Genomic DNA, 16,922 nt, shown 5'->3' with positions numbered 1-16,922 from the left:
GCATCCCTGGGATAAAACCCACTTGATCGTGGTGCACTATCTTTTTAATATATTTTTGTATGCGATTTGCTAAAATTTTGTTGAGAATTTTTGCATCGATGTTCATTAAGGATATTGGTCTGAAATTTTCTTTCCTCGATGTATCTCTGTCTGGTTTAGGTATCAGGGTGATATTGGCTTCATCGAATGAGTTTGGGAGGGTTCCCTCCTCTTCTATTTTATGAAATACTTTGAGAAGTATTGGAATGAGCTCTTCTTTAAAGGTTTTGTAGAACTCGGCTGAGAACCCATCTGGTCCTGGACTTTTCTTTGTTGGTAGGCTTTTGATGACCTCTTCTATTTCATTGCTTGAAGTTGAATTATTTAAGTTGTGTATGTCCTCCTCATTCAGTTTAGGCAATTCATATGTCTCTAGAAACTTGTTGATGTCTTCGAGGTTTTCTGTTTTGTTGGAGTATAGATTTTCAAAATAACTTCTGATTATGTTTTGTATTTCACTCGTGTCTGTTGTGATATTTCCTTGTTCATTTGGAATTTTAGTAATTTGAGTTTTCTCCCTCTTTCTCTTTGTTAGCATGGCTAAGGGTTTATCAATTTTGTTTATTTTTTCAAAGAACCAAGTATTTATTTTGTTAATTTTTCCGATTGTTTCTTTTGTTTCAATTTCGTTGATTTTGGCTCTGATTTTAACTCTTTCCTGTCTTCTACTACTTTTGGTGTTGGTCTGCTCTTCTTTTTCTAGGGCTTTGAGCTGTAATGTTAAGTCATTTATTTGTTGATTTCTACTTCTTTTTTTGAATGCACCCCATGAAATAAATCTTCCTCTCAGTACTGCTTTCATAGTGTCCCAGAGATTTTGATATGATGTGTCTTTGTTCTCATTTACTTCTAAGAATTTTTAAATTTCCCTCCTGATGTCTTCTGTTATCCATTCATCGTATAATAGTGTATTATTTAATCTCCAAGTATTGGAGAAGTTTGTTTTTTATTCTGTCATTTATTTCTAATTTCAGTCCATTATGATCTGATAGAGTACAAGGTAGTATCTCTGTCTTCTTGTATTTGCTAACAGTAGCTTTGTGGCATAAAACATGGTCTATTTTAGAGAAGGATCCATGTGCTGCTGAGAAGAAAGTGTATTCGTTCTTTGTTGGATGGTATATTCTATATAAGTCGGTTAAGTCTAAATTGTTGATTGTGTTATTGAGATCTATGGTTTCTTTATTCAATTTTTGTTGGGACGATCTATCCAGCAGTGAGAGAGGTGTGTTAAAATCACCTAGTATTATTGTGTTGTGGTCTATTTGATTTCTGGAATTGAGAAGGATTTGTTTGACGTACATGGATGAGCCAATGTTCGGGGCATAGATATTTATGATTGTTATGTCTTGCTGATTTATGCTTCCCTTAAGCAGTATGTAATGTCCTCCTTTATCCCTTTTGACTAGTTTTGGCTTGAAGTCCACATTATCTGAAATGAGGATGGATACTCCAGCTTTTTTGCTGTGTCCGTGTGCATGGTATGTTTTTTCCCATCTTTTCACCTTTAGTCTATGGGTATTTCTTTCTATGAGATGGGTCTCTTGCAGGCAGCATATTGTTGGATTTTTCTTTTTAATACAATCTGCCAGTCTGTGTCTTTTGATTGATGAGTTCAGGCCGTTAACATTTACGGTTATTATTGTGATATGATTTGTATTCCTAGTCATTGAACTCATTTTTGTTTTTTGACATGATTTGGTTTCTCCTTTATTTGGCTATTCCTTTAGGCTAGTTCCTCCCGTTGCTGACTTACATCGTTGTTTTTCATCTCTTCCTCATGGAATATTTTGCTGAGAATGTTCTGTAATGCTGGCTTTCTTTTTGTAAATTCTTTTAGCCTTTGTTTATCATGGAAGGATCTTATCTCATCGTCAAATCTGAAAGTAAGTTTTGCTGGGTATAAAATTCTTGGTTGGCATCCATTTTCTTTCAGGGCTTGGTAAATGTTGTTCCAGGCCCTTCTAGCTTTTAGGGTCTGTATTGAAAAATCTGCTGATATTTTTATTGGTTACCCCCTGAATGTAATCTGATTCTTTTCTCTCATGGCCTTTAAAATTCTGTCTTTATTTTGGATGTTAGGTATTTTCATAATAATGTGCCTTGGTGTAGGTCTGTTGTAATTGTGCATATTTGGAGTCCTATAAGTCTCTTGTACTTGGTTTTCCATTTCATTCTTCAGATTTGGAAAATTTTCTGATATTATTTCATTGAATAGATTGTTCATTCCTTTGGTTTGTTTCTCTAAGCCTTCCTCAATCCCAATAATTCTTAAATTTGGCCTTTTCATGATATCCCATAATTCTTGTAGATTCTGTTCATGATTTCTTGCCATCTTTTCTGTTTGGTCAACCTTGTTTTCAAGATTAAATATTTTGTCTTCAATATCTGAGGTTCTGTCTTCCAGGTGATCTATCCTATTGGTTATGCTTTCTATGGAGTTTTTAACTTGGTTTATTGTTTCCTGCATTTCAAGGATTTCTGTTTGTTTTTTTTTCAGTATCTCTAACTCTTTATTGAAATGTTCTTTTGCTTCCCTTATTTGCTCTTTTAACTGTAGATTGGTGCGTTCATTTAATGCCTGCATTTGTTCTTTCATCTCCTCGTTTGCTTCCCTGATTGTTTTAATTATGTACATTCTGAACTCCCTTTCTGACATTTCTTCTGCTGTGCTGTCATTGGGTTTTATTGATATAGTATCTAGGTTTGTTTCGGACATTTTCTTCCCTAGTTTTCTCATATTGGTCAGATGTCAGTGGGACTCTGTGATATTGTAGATTTCCTCTATTGGCTTATAGTGTCCGTGTAGATTTCCAGTGTATCACCTACCAGCCTTCAGTAGCCAGAAGTCTTGGATTAACTTGATAATGTAGTGCTTCCGAAGAACGCGGCCCCTAGCCTGCTACTGGTTCCAGGGAGAGAGACCTGGAGAGGTTCTTGCTGCCCAGCCCTGGTCCCAGAGGCTGGCTGCAGGTCGGAGGTCTCCATTGGCTTGGGGACTTGTGGCTGGCTCTGTGTAGACAGGCTCTCACTGGGCAGTTTGCCCCGAGAAGCTAGCCTAGAGAGGCACTTCCCGCCAGAGGGGGCTGGGCTGCTTGGGGAAGTCCCTGGCGCCCTGTGCTGGTCACTGAAGCAACCTGCGGGCGGGCCAGAGCTGGCAGCAGGGCGGGCTGGAGCTGGCAGCGCTGCTTCTGTGCAGAAAGGCTCTCAATGGGGGGCCTGCTCCGCGAGGCTGGAGATTCTGGCCCTGTGGGAGTAGCTCACCGCCAGAGTGCACAGAGCTGCCTGGGGGAGACTCTATCTGCCCTGTCCTACTCTAATAAACCGCTCGAATCCAGGCCTGCTGCCCAGCTGAGCTTCACTGGGTGGGGGAGACTCACCCCGTGGTTCTATTTTAGTCCGAGTCTCTCAATGCCTCCCCTTCTTGAATCCTGGGTTCTGGAGTGACTGGACATGCAGTCACCCTCTAGTCCGCCATCTTGGATCGCCCCGTCAATACCACATTTTCTTATCCATTTATCTGTTGAAGGGCATCTAAGTTGGTTCCATAGCTTAGCTATTGTGAATTGAGCTGCTATAAACATGGATGTGGCTGTGTCACTGGAGTATGCTGATTTTTTTGGATATATACCAAGGAGTGGGATAACTGGGTCAAATGGTGGTTCCATTCCAAGTTTTCTGAGGAATCTCCATACTGCTTTTCACAGCGTTTGCACCAATTTGCAGTCCCACCAGCAATGTACAAGTGAACATTTTCCCCATATCCTTGCCAATATTTATTGTTACTGGTATTCTTGATAATTGTCATTCTAACTGGAGTGAGATGAAATGTCAGTGTAGTTTTAATTTATATTTCTCTAATTGCTAGAGATGATGAACATTTTTTCATATGTTTATGTTGGCCATTCATATTTTCTTCTGTGAAGTCCCTGTTTAGTTCTTTTGCCCATTTATTGATTGGGTTATTTGTTTCTTTTTTTTGGGGGGGAGAGCTAAGTTTTTTAGTTTTTTATATATACTGGAAATTAATGCTCTATCTGAAGTACAGGTGGTAAAAATTTTCTCCCGTTCTGTAGGCTTTCTGTTCCCATTCTTTGTTGTTTTCTTTGCAGTGGAAAAAAAAAAAAAACATTTTAGTTTGATACCATCTCATTTACTGATTCTTGATTTTACTTCTTGCGCTTTAGGAGTCTTGTTGAAGAAGTCAGTTTCTCAGCCAATATGATGGAGAGTTGGGCCTATATTTTCTTCAAGTAGGCACAGGGTCTGTGGTCTAATATCTAGGTCTTTAATCCACTTTGAGTTGGTTTTTGTGTAGGGTATAGTGATGAAATTTCATTCTACTACATCTGGATTTCCAGTTTTCCCAGCAAAATTTGTTGAAGAGGCTATCTTTCCTCCAGTGTATGGTTATGACAGCAAGGCACATTTTCTTTGTTCTAAATTCATATCATATGAAATGCAATATTATGGGAAAATAATGCCATGGATTACAAATGATTATATCATTTTACTAAATTGATTTGGACCTATAATTCTTATTCTTGGTAGTCTGGAAAATATTCTGTTTATTGTAAATTACCAAAACGAAGCTACCATCCCAGGGCAGTATTCAGTATTGCCTTAGAAATTTTCACAAAATACACACTGATTGCTTGTTCTTGTCACTTTGTAAAAGCTTAAGAACAGAATGACTTCTGTTGGCTCATTGGAGCAAATAACAATGAATTATGCATGTAATCATCTTAAAAACACTGTATCTATTAGGATTTGATTCAAACAAGTTTGTATGAGATGGAATTATTATTGTTGAAGTAATGATGCCAATATTTCTTGCTTGAGGGCTCCTTCAAGGAAAAAAGAAAAGAATGGAGTTACCAATTGTTAAGATAGGGAAGACTGAGGACAGACATATTACTGGAGAAGGAGTTTCATTTGTGGCATGTGGACTAAATGGTAGAGGGTGTTTCATGAGAGTCACAGAATGTAGACTGAAGGAGGTGGTCACAGTCTGGACCATGTATGACCTTAAGCCCTGGGATTTTAATTTTATCCTGAATGTGTTGACAGCTTCTGATCAATTTTCAGTAGGACTATAGCACATTGTGAAATTTTAAAAATGTGTTAACTCAAAGAATTTGAAGGAACTTATGGAAAAATCACACGTTTAAAAACAAAGTTAGGAGACACCATCAGGAAGACGGAAAAGGTAATCCACAAAATGGGAGAAAATATTTTCATAATCTATATCTGATAAGGGACTTATATCCAGAATATATAAAGAACTGGTACAACAGTAAAAGGACAAATTAGCCAGTTTAACAATGGAGAAAGGATCTGAACATGAAAAAAATGTTCAGTATCATTAACTATTAGGGAAATGAAAACCAAAACTACAATGAGATACCACTTCACAATTTGTAGGAAAGCTAAAATCAAAGATAGGATGTGGAGAAATTGAAATGTACCCCTCCTCAGATATTGCTGGTGAGAATTTTACTTTTTTTTTTTTTTTTTTGCGTTTTTGGGGATCAAACCCAGGGCCTTGTGCTTGCAAGACAAGCACTCTACCAACTGAGCTATCTCCCCAGCCACTGGTGAGAATTTTAAATAGTGAAGCAGCTTTGGAAAAGGTTTGGCAGTTTCTCAAAATGTTAAACATGTAGTTATCATGTGAACCAGCAATCTGCTTCTGGATATGCAAACCTAAGAGGAATAAAAACATATATCTACACAAAACTTACACATGAATGTCCACAACAACTTTATACATAATTACCAAAAAAGTAGAAACAGCCCAACTGTCCATTTACATATGAATGGGCAAGTGTTATATGGTATATCCATACAACTAAATATTGTTTGGCAATAAAAATGAATGAAATACTGGTATAGGCCTCAACATGAATCAATCCTGCAATCATTATGCTAAATGAAAAAAAGTAGTCACACAAGACCACATATTTTATGATTCTATTCATCTGAGGTGTCCATAATATACAAGTAAATATAGACAGCTGATCAGTAATTGCCTAAAGCTGAGAGGTTTGGAAAGAAATGGTGATTAACTGCTAATGGAAATAGGTATAAGGTTTGGGGGTGATTAAAATGCTCTAAAATTGGTTGTGAGTATAATGGATGCATAACACTATGCATATTCTAAAAACTGTTGAAGTTTACACATTAAAATAATGAATTGTGTGATGTATGAATTATATCTCAATAAAACTGTAAAAAAGGTTAGGACCAAGGAAATTAGTTTTTAGTTTTTGGGTTTTTTTGTTTGTTTGTTTGTTTGTTTGTTTTGGTACTGGGGATTGAACTCAGGGGCACTCGACCACTGAGCCACATCCCCAGCCCTATTTTGTATTTTATTTAGAGACAAAGTCTCATTGAGTTGCTTAGCACCTCGCTAAGTTGCTGAGGCTGGCTTTGAACTCATGATTGATCCTTCTGTCTCAGCCTCCCAAGCCACTAAGATTACAGGTATGCCCACCACACCCAGAGGAAATTAGTTTTTTTTTATAGGAATATGTATGTAAGAGGAAAGGGAATTAGAACAAAATAAATAAACCATAAGAGTTAAAAATCAGATGCTTTAATTGTGTCAAATTTTGGCTCTGAGTTTCTTAATATACAGTGAAAAAGCCTAGAGCTATTTGATAGATTTTGTGTCCTTCAGATAGTTGTATAAAACTTTTACTGTCCTATAACTAGTTTTTTTTTTCCTGTTGTCTTCTGTTGGAATCTACAGTGCAGGTATTCTGTGCTTGAATAAGTATGGAAGTGAAGATTAAATACACTTTTTTTTTTTCTGGTATGGGGAATTGAACCCAGGGATGCTCTACCATCAAACTATTTCCCCAGCCTTTTTTAATTTTTAATTTTGAGAAAAGGGTCTTGCTAAGTTGCCGAGACTGGCCTTAAATTTGCTATCTTCCTGTTTTAGCCTCCTGACTCATTGGGAATACAAGGGTGTACACCACACCTGGCAAGAATTAATATACTCTCAAGTGTAGATTTTTGTGAATTTTTGCATTACCTAAACAAAATTCCTGCCTCTTCACAGAAATGTGCATGATCAGATTTCTGTCTTAAAGCAATAAAAAGATACAAAGAAAAAGATGAATTGGAAGAAGTAATTAGACTGAAGAGGTGACTATTGTAGCATTCCAAGTGAGACCTGAATTTTAGCAGCAACCACAGCAGAAGTAACTTGAGAATAATTCATAAGGAATAATCAATAGTTCTTAATGACTAATTGGTTGAGGGGAGAAGATGGAATCCAGCTTGATCCCCAGCCCTCTGATTAGGGAACTAGATGACTGATGACTTACTCACTAGGTAAGGGAACATAAATGGTGATATAAGAGTGGGTTGGAGCCAGGTGCGATGGCACATACCAGTAATCCCAGCAACTCAGGAGGCTGAGGCACATCCCCAACCCTTTTATTTTTTTTAATGGAAGTCTTTTTTTAAACATATTTTTTAGTTGTTAATGGACCTTTATTTATTTATATGCAGTGCTGAGGATTGAACCCAGTGCCTCACACATGCCAGGCAAGTGAGCCACAACCACTCACTGAGCCACAACCCCAGCCACCGCAGCCCTTTTTATTTTTTATTTTGAGACAGGGTGTCACTAAGTTGCTTAGAGCCTTGCTAAGTTGCTGAGGCTGACCTTGAATTTGTACTCCTCCTGCCTTAACCTCCTGAGCTGCTGCGATTACAGGCATGCACCACCACACCTGGCCCATTTACAGATTTTGAATTTGAAGAAGTCAGTTTCTACTTTCTAACCGCAAGTCTATAATCCTCTCTCTCTCTCTCTCTCTCTCTCTCTCTCTCTCTCTCTCTCTCTCTCTCTCTCTCTCTCTCTCTCACACACACACACACACACACACACACACACACACACACACACACACAGCAAGAGTAAAACTCTGTGGTTGTGTCTCACATGTTGACAGGAATATGGCAGGAATGTTAAATGTGGCTTTCATATTGTCTTAGATTTGGACAGTGGCCTCATATAGGAAAACAAAATAATAAAAGTATCCCCATCCCTCCCTCTTCTGTGCAAAATTTGTGAAAGATAAGGTCAAAATTATTTCTTCCAGCATTAGCCTATCACCTCTCTCCTAGCTATTTTAGAAGAGGCTAAGAGTATGCAGAGAGTATAAAAAGACCTCAAGAATGCTTGTTTCTTTTGTGTCATATGCAAGGAGTGTGGAGATTTTTTCTTTATCTCAACCCACGTAAGAAGCTCCAAGAGAACCATTTAGAAGGTTCAACCTATGTCCCTTGGAATTTGGTTGCTGACTCATACTGGAAAAGCCTAAAAGCAAGAGTTAGATTCTTTGAAATGGCAGAATAGGAAGTTAGAGGTACTTTCAGAGTTTGTCACAGCAAAGATTTGTGCACAGTACCTATAGGTCAAACATGAATTCTAAAGAAGGGGGCCAATTATGGATCTTAATGCAAAGGGTAAGGTAACCTCAATCCAGAGAGGCTGACTGGTCAATTATCAAAGGAAAAAATTGAGATCATAAATAGCAACAAGTGTAAGAGCCCCATTGGTAGAGAATTCTCCTAAGAACCCTTTGAAATACTTCAGGTTGGAAAAGGTCAGCATTTGGATCTTTCACACCCAAAGAGTACCAATGGCATTTTATAATATTATCAGTCAAGATCAACACTTTCTATAGCTCTTTCCTTCTAATTCAGTGCCAGAGGAACCCAAAGATTAACTACTAGAAAAGCAAAGGGGAAAGAAAAAGAAATAAAGAAACTAACCATGTTGCTTTCTCCACTACATCTTCTGAATGTGATGTTGTACTGGGGTTTTTATTACCTAAAAAAAATCTAGTTATTACAAGAGAACCCAAAAAGCATTAGTAAAAAGAAGTTCACCTGATAATTCATTCACAGGTAAAAATGAGCTTAAAGGGAGATATTAAAGAATAAAATTATTTTCCACTGAATTCAACTTTTCAATTAACTGATAATAGGAATTTAGAAAATTATCTTCTTGAATTTGGTTTGCAACTCCTTTTTTTTTTTTTTTAGTAAATCTTGCTTCATTTTTTAAAATAAATCTTTTTAAAAATATTTTTTAGTTGTAGACACCTTTGTTTTCATTTATTTATTTTTATGTGGTGCTGAAGATCAAACCCAGTGCCTCACACACACTAGGCAAGCACTCCACCACCAAGCCATAACGCGAGCCCCTGCAACTCCACTTTGTTAATAGGAATCCATTGTCTTGCTCAGCATTTTTGTTATCGTGATCAACGACTGGGGTTTCATGTTTTTAATTCCTCTTGTAATGGCTAATCTTCTACATGTTTAGGTAGACTGAAGGGTGGTCTTATTTGTGGAAATACAAAAGGGAAAAGGATTTCTTACATTTGAAATCCTTACCACAAGAATTCTGGGAAACATGATTGATATCTCTTTTGCACAGATTAAGTAAACAAGACTCAAGACAGGTTAAGTAGTTTTCTTAAGGCCACACAAGTATAGGTAGCAAAACTGAATCAGTTCCATCTGATTTCAAACACAATGCTTTATACATGTCTCACACTGATAAATGTGTAAACATGTTGCCTTTTTTTTTTAATTAAACTATTTGTTCTAATAGACCTGGTGACATTTTTTCTAACCAATTTTATTTTTTCTACAGAATAATTAATTATTCTTTATTTTAAGTATTATCTGAGGATTCTTGAAAGTTACCGAAAGATAAGAAAATACTACTAATTTGTTCTTATTATAGAGTGATGACATTAGCAGACCAATGTATTTCTGCCAAACCAAAGCATACTTCAAATTCAGAATCAGGTAATAGTGAAATTATTTTCATGATTATGTCTTTATTTTTATTACAGTATAACTTGTACTCACAAAATAGGTACCCCATAAAATTGAGTACTTTTTACTTGGTTGTATTTAAGAAATAAAGATTTGTAGGGTCTTAACTATCACGACAACACCCATCATTTATTCATTTAATAAACATTTACTGATCATGTACTCTGAGGCATTATTGGGTATACTAGTGGGAAGTGAAATGCTTTCCCTGGGTTTCAGTAGTAGAAAAGGACAATAAGCAAACTGATATATTGTGGTTATATGAGATAAATGAAAAATAGTGGGATCGACAAAGTGTCTTGCATTATTGGCACTCTTATTTATTTTATTATTAGAATAAACTTAGTAAGACATTTACATCCTATTAACATCTGCTATATATCAGGTTTCTGTTATAATTATTTCCCTTAAGTTTTATTGCATCATGTTGGGAGTATGCTTGTAAGAACTGCTGGTTGTGCTCTTGATGGATATAAGTGTTTGTATGAATTAAAAATATTTTTATTTGAATAGTCTTCACCTTAAATTGTTTTAATGGGCATTCACTAAATGGCAGGCATCATGTTAGGAATGTTTAAATAGAACTGAGGACAGTATTATTTGTGGAAATGTAAAAGAGAAAAGGAGATTTATTTTAATAAATCTCTCATTTGAAATTTATATTCTAAGTATAAAAATTATTAAGATCATTTCTGTTGTGAGCAGAATTAGTCTAATAATAAAAACTAAACTTGTAAGATCCTGAAAGAAGGAGTAAGGGTAAATATTAAGAGACTTCATTTTATAGATTTAAGAGCATGGGGATGTGTGAATAAAGGGAAATTGATAATGACACCAAAAACAAACATGATTTTACCTCAGTCTTACCAGTCTTACCATATCAAATATATAGCTTTGGCAGTGGAAACTGTTGTTGATAAAATATGGTGATGAGGCAGAGTAGTGATTCTAGAATTATGTATGCTTTTGTATTCTTACTTTTATGTGTTGATTAACTTCAAGTTTATAATTAAATAAATCACATCGTTCTATAGGCTTTTTTTTTTTTTTTTACACATTCTTTAATCCAAAAAGTCCAACTGTATTCCATTTCTGTAACAGCCTCTTTACTAAGTTCAGGAAATTGAGAAATTATTGTATTTCTGTCCCCAGGATCCTATAACCTAGTATCAAAGACAAACAGAAAATTACTTCCCAGGCCACTCCTCCTGAGGCTTCTTTGCAGTCTTATCTACTGCTGTTAGTCATTAAGTATGGAAAAATTTCAAAGCTAATTTCTTGATTCCCAATATCTCTTTTTAATCTACCACGTGATGTGTAAGTATAGGCATTCTGTAATAGACAGACTTTCTAAGTTTTCTCTCAGCCTAAACTCTCCTCTGAGGTTCAGACCCTTTTATGCAACTGTCTTCTGGATATGTCCTCTTGGTTGTTTCAGAGGCATCTCAACTCACCATTCAGTTCACTCAGCAAATATTAAGTACTTACATGTGACACAAACTATTTTAGTTGCTGGGAAACATGACAAGGTTCTTGTCCAAATAGAGCTTATATATAGTGGTGGAAGAAAAATAATAAAAAGATAAACTAATAAATATATAACATCAGGTATAAGTAATGAGTGAAAATGAGTCAGGGTAAAGAGAGTAATAATTAGCATGCTATTTTGGGTAATCAGGATAGGCCTATCCGAGGAAGTAGCATTTATGCAGAGCTAAATAAAGTAAGAGGGTGGGCCATGTGAAAATCTAGAGTAAAAAAGACCATAGAAGGGTGGGGTGGGGGAGGAAAAAAGAACATAATGAATCAAGCACCATTACCTTATGTAAATGTATGATGACACAAATGGTATGCTCCTACTTCATGTACAAACAGAGAAACAAGATGTACCCCATTTGTTTACAATAAAAATAAATTTTAAAAAATACCATAAGATGTGGGATGTGCTTGGCATGCTTGAGGAAGAGGAAAGATGTTAATGTGGCTAAAGCAGGGTAAGAAGATGAATGGTTCCATGGGCACAGGTCCCACCCACCGCCACTCCTGTATTTCCCCACTCGGCTGGGCCGGGTCCCTACGTGGTCGTCATTGTGCCTGCAAATCTGTGCCAAGCTCTTGCTGGGCACCAGGCCAGGCACCTTCCCCACCTCTGCCCCTGACAAGCCCAAGCATTTTCCCCGATCAAGAAAGCACTCTTGATGATCCAAGATGGCGGACTAGAGGGAGGCTGCATTCCTTGTTGCTCCATAACTCCGATTTCAAGCAGAGGATATCTGTTTCTCAGTGAGGCAGTTTTTGCTGCTTATTGATCCCCTGGTGTTTACCCCATTTGTCTGCTGTGACCATCTGCAGTCTGCCAGCATATCGACGCCTTCCTTGAGTGAAGATTGCTCACTGTCAGGCATCTATCATCCGCCGTTTGCCTGCCTCTCGCCTGTCCATCCCCTGCCTTACACCTATCCATCACCCAGCGCACGAGGTTCACCTCCCGATAGTCCGACAACAGTCAGCAAACTGATTGCCGACCACCAGAGGAGCACCAGCTGCCTGCTGTCGCCTGGAAGTTCACTGTGACAGTACTTGCAGGTTTGATTACACGTGGCTGCCGCCATTTTGAGACAACAGCCAGGCCCTGTAGGACCCCTGGACAGACTGACTGAGCCCTGTCTACAGGATCCCTCAGCCCAAATGATCACTCCCTACTTCTGGGGCCCTCACATCGACTGACTGCTTCCTGCCGCCAGGACCCCCAAACCAATTGACTGTGCCCTATCACAGGGACCTCAGACTGACTGATTGCACCCAGCCTCCAGGACCCCACAACCACACTAAACACACCAGACCTCCAGGACCCTTGCCGAACCAACCGCATCCCATCTCCAGGACCTCCAACTGACTATGTCCACCCCTGAGCTGCAGCTCCCCATTTGCCAACACATTTGGAAGCCAGAGTGGCCATCTTGGATATCCTAGAAGCCCTAGCTCCGATCTTCGGATGGGGCAAATCCCATCCTGAGACGCCTGCTGGAGGCTTGAAGCTCATTGTTAAGTACTTCTCATGCATCAGGCTACTGAATACTGGGAGGTTTCATTAGTATATGACTGTTATACAGTAGATTTTCTTTTTTCTCCTTTAAAAAAAATTTAAGTTTTTATTTCTTTACTTTTTTTGCTCTCTTTTCCTTTTGTTTACCTGATCCCTCAGAGTCTTTCTCCCTTTTATGCATGCTAACATTTGATTTCTTTTGATTACACTCTCACCCTTTCTATTTTCTAGAACGTCTGTATATTCTTTTCTTATCCCATTAACAGCCACATTCTACATCCCTCTGCATCCTCTTTGTCCTCCATTAGAAACTGCAGACCTTATTGCAAACCTGTTTGTTTTACCAAAGATAACATTTGAACTCATTTTGTTTATTATGACAATTTTGTTATTGTCCCCATAGGGGCTATTTGGTCTAGGATTGCATAGTATCTGATTTGGGCACTGCTAATATTGATCTCCCCTTAAAGAAAGGGTTTTGGAAACCTATAGGGCCACTATAAGCCTATAGGAGAAAATCTGCAATACCCCAGATCTGCACTGCTAGAGGGGACGATACATGAACAACATGAAAAAACAAGGGAAGAAAATGATCCAAACAAATCTAGATTCTATAGTAATAGAATCCAATGACAGTATGTTAGAAGAAATGTCAGAAAAGGACTTCAGATCATACGTGATTAAGATGATTCGCGAAGCAAAGGATGAGATAAGAGAGCAAATGCAGGCAATGAATGATAATACCAATAAGCTGAAAGAGCACCTGCAGGAAGCAAAAGATCATTTCAACAAAGAGATAGAGATTCTCAAAAAAAACCAAATGGAAATCCTTGAAATGAAGGAGACAATAAACCAAATAAGAAACTCAATGGAAAGCATCACCAAAAGACTAGACCACTTGAAAGACAGAACCTCAGACAATGAAGACAAAATATTTAATCTTGAAAATAAAGTTGCCCAAACAGAGAAGATGGTAAGAAATCATGAACAGAATCTCCAAGAACTATGGGACATCATGAAAAGACCAAATTTAAGAATTATTGGGATTGAGGAAGGCACAGAGATACAAACCAAAGGAATGAACAACCTATTCAATGAAATAATATCAGAAAATTTCCCAAACCTGAAGAATGAAATGGAAAATCAAATACAAGAGGCTTACAGAACACCAAATGCACAGAATCACAACAGATCCACACCAAGGCACATTATAATGAAAATGCCTAACATTCAAGATAAAGATAGGATTTTGAAGGCCACGAGAGAAAAGCATCAGATTACATATAGGGGGAGACCAATATGGATAGCAGCAGACTTCTCAACCCGGACTCTAAAAGCTAGAAGGGCCTGGACTAACATATTTCAAGCTCTGAAAGAACATGGTTGCCAACTAAGAATCCTATACCCAGCAAAACTAACCTTCAGATTTGAAGATGAAATAAAATCCTTCCATGATAAACAAAAGTTAAAAGAATTTACAAATAGAAAGCCTGCACTACAGAATGTTCTCAACAAAATATTCCATGAGGAGGAAATGAAAAACAACAATGTAGGTCAGCAAAGGGAGGAACTACCTTAGAGAAAAACCACTCAAAGGAGAAACCAAGACAACTTATAAACCAAAAATAAGCCAAATGACTGGGAATACAAATCATTTCCCAATAATAACCCTGAACGTTAATGGCCTAAACTCATCAATCAAAAGACATAGACTGGCAGAATGGATTAAAAAGAAAGACCCAACAATATGCTGCCTGCAAGAGACTCATCTCATAGAAAAAGACATCCACAGACTAAAGGTGAAAGGATGGGAAAAAATCTACCACATACATGGACCCAGTAAAAAAGCAGGGGTTTCCATCCTTATATCAGATAAAGTGGACTTCAAGCCAAAGTTAGTCAGAAGGGATAAAGAAGGACATTTCATACTGCTTAAGGGAACCATAAATCAGGAAGACATAACAATAGTAAATATTTATGCCCCAAACAATGGTGCATCCCTGTACATCAAACAAATCCTTCTCAATTTCAGGAATCACACAGACCACAACACAATAATTCTGGGTAACTTTAATGCACTGCTATCACCACTAGACAGATCTTCCAAACAAAATCCAACCAAAGAAACCATAGAACTCAATAACACAATCAATAACCTAGACTTAATAGACATATTTAGAATATTCCACATTCTAAATTTTGCATTTCCTAAGGGCTGCTTATGCCACAAAGCAGCCCTTAGGAAATGCAAAAAAATAGAGCTACTGCCTTGTGTTCTATCAGATCATAATGGACTGAGAGTAGAAATCAATGACAAAATAAAAAAGAGAAATTACTCCAACACCTGGAGACTGAATAATATGCTATTGAATGAAACATGGATAACAAAAAACATCAGGGAGGAGATTAAAAAATTCTTAGAGGTCAATGAGAATGACGATACAACATATCAAAATCTCTGGGACACTATGAAAGCGGTACTAGGAGGAAAATTCATTGCATGGAGCGCATTCCAGAAAAGAATGAAAAGTCAACAACTAAATGACCTAACATTACAGCTCAAAGCCCTAGAAAAAGAAGAACAGAATAACAGCAAAAGTAGTAGAAGACAGGAAAAAATTAAAATCAGAGCTGAAATCAATGAAATTGAAACAAAAGAAACTATTCAAAAAATTGACAAAACAAAAAGTTGGTTCTTTGAGAAAGTAAACAAAATAGACAAACCCTTAGCCACACTAACAAAGAGAAGGAGAGAGAAGACTCAAATTACTAAAATACATGATGCAAAAGGAAATATCACGACAGACACCACTGAGATACAGAACATAATGAGAAGCTACTTTGAAAATCTGTATTCCAACAAAATAGAAACTACCGAAGACATTGACAAATTTCTAGAGACATATGCTCCTCCCACACTGAACCAGGAGGACATACACAATTTAAGCAGATCAATATCAAGCAATGAAATAGAAGAAGCCATTAAAAATCTACCATCCAAGAAAAGCCAGACGGATTCTCAGCCGAGTTCTACAAGACCTTCAAAGAAGAACTCATTCCAATACTTCTCAAAGTATTCCAGGAAATAGAAAAGGAGGGTACCCTACCAAACTCATTCAATGAAGCTAATATCACCCTCATACCCAAACCAGGAAAAGACACATCAAGGAAAGAAATTTTAGACCAATATCCTTGATGAATATAGATGCTAAGATCCTTAACAAAATATTGGCAAACCATATCCAAAAACATATTAAGAAAATTGTGCACCACGATCAAGTGTGGTTCATCCCTGGAATGCAAGGATGGTTCAACATTCATAAATCAGTAAACGTAAACCATCATGTCAATAGACTTAAGAATAAGAATCATATGATTATTTCAATTGATGCAGAAAAAGCGTTCGACAAAATACAACATCCCTTCATGCTCAAAACACTAGAAAAAATAGGGATAGTAGGAGAATACCTGAACATTGTAAAGGCTATTTATGCTAAGCCCATGGCCAAGATCATTCTAAATGGAGAAAAACTGAAACCATTCCCTTTAAAAATGGGAACAAGACAAGGATGTCCTCTTTCACCACTTGTATTCAACATTGTCCTCGAAACTCTAGCCAGAGCAATTAGGCAGACCAAAGAAATTAAAGGGATACAAATAGGAAAAGAGGAACTTAAGCTTTCACTATTTGCTGATGACATGATTCTATATTCAGAGGATCCAAAAACCTCCTCCAGAAAACTTCTAGACCTCATCAATGAATTCAGCAAAATAGCAGGCTATAAAATCAACACAAATAAATCTAAAGCACTTTTATACACAAGCGACGAAACAGCTGAAAGGGAAATGAGGAAAACAACCCCATTTGCAATAGCCTTGAAAAAAAAAAATACTTGTACATCATTCTAACCAAAGAGATAAAAGATCTCTACAATGAAAACTACAAAACATTGAAGAAAGAAAT

The 16,922-nt window shown here is 37.2% G+C and overlaps 1 protein-coding gene across 1 annotated transcript in view; it reads left to right on the top strand.

The window, feature by feature from the left end:
• MEIKIN (meiotic kinetochore factor) overlaps positions 1 to 16,922 on the top strand; it is a 98,340-nt gene that overhangs the window by 26,621 nt on the left and 54,797 nt on the right. The window contains 1 exon segment of the mRNA XM_079144324.1: positions 9,818 to 9,882. Coding sequence (XP_079000450.1) covers positions 9,818 to 9,882 — 65 coding nt within the window.

Source organism: Sciurus vulgaris (genome assembly GCF_902686455.1).
Source record: "Sciurus vulgaris genome assembly, chromosome: 6".
NCBI classification, from domain to species: Eukaryota; Metazoa; Chordata; class Mammalia; order Rodentia; family Sciuridae; genus Sciurus; species Sciurus vulgaris.
Note: the sequence above shows the minus strand (reverse complement) of the source record. Positions and strands in the feature narration are given on the sequence as shown.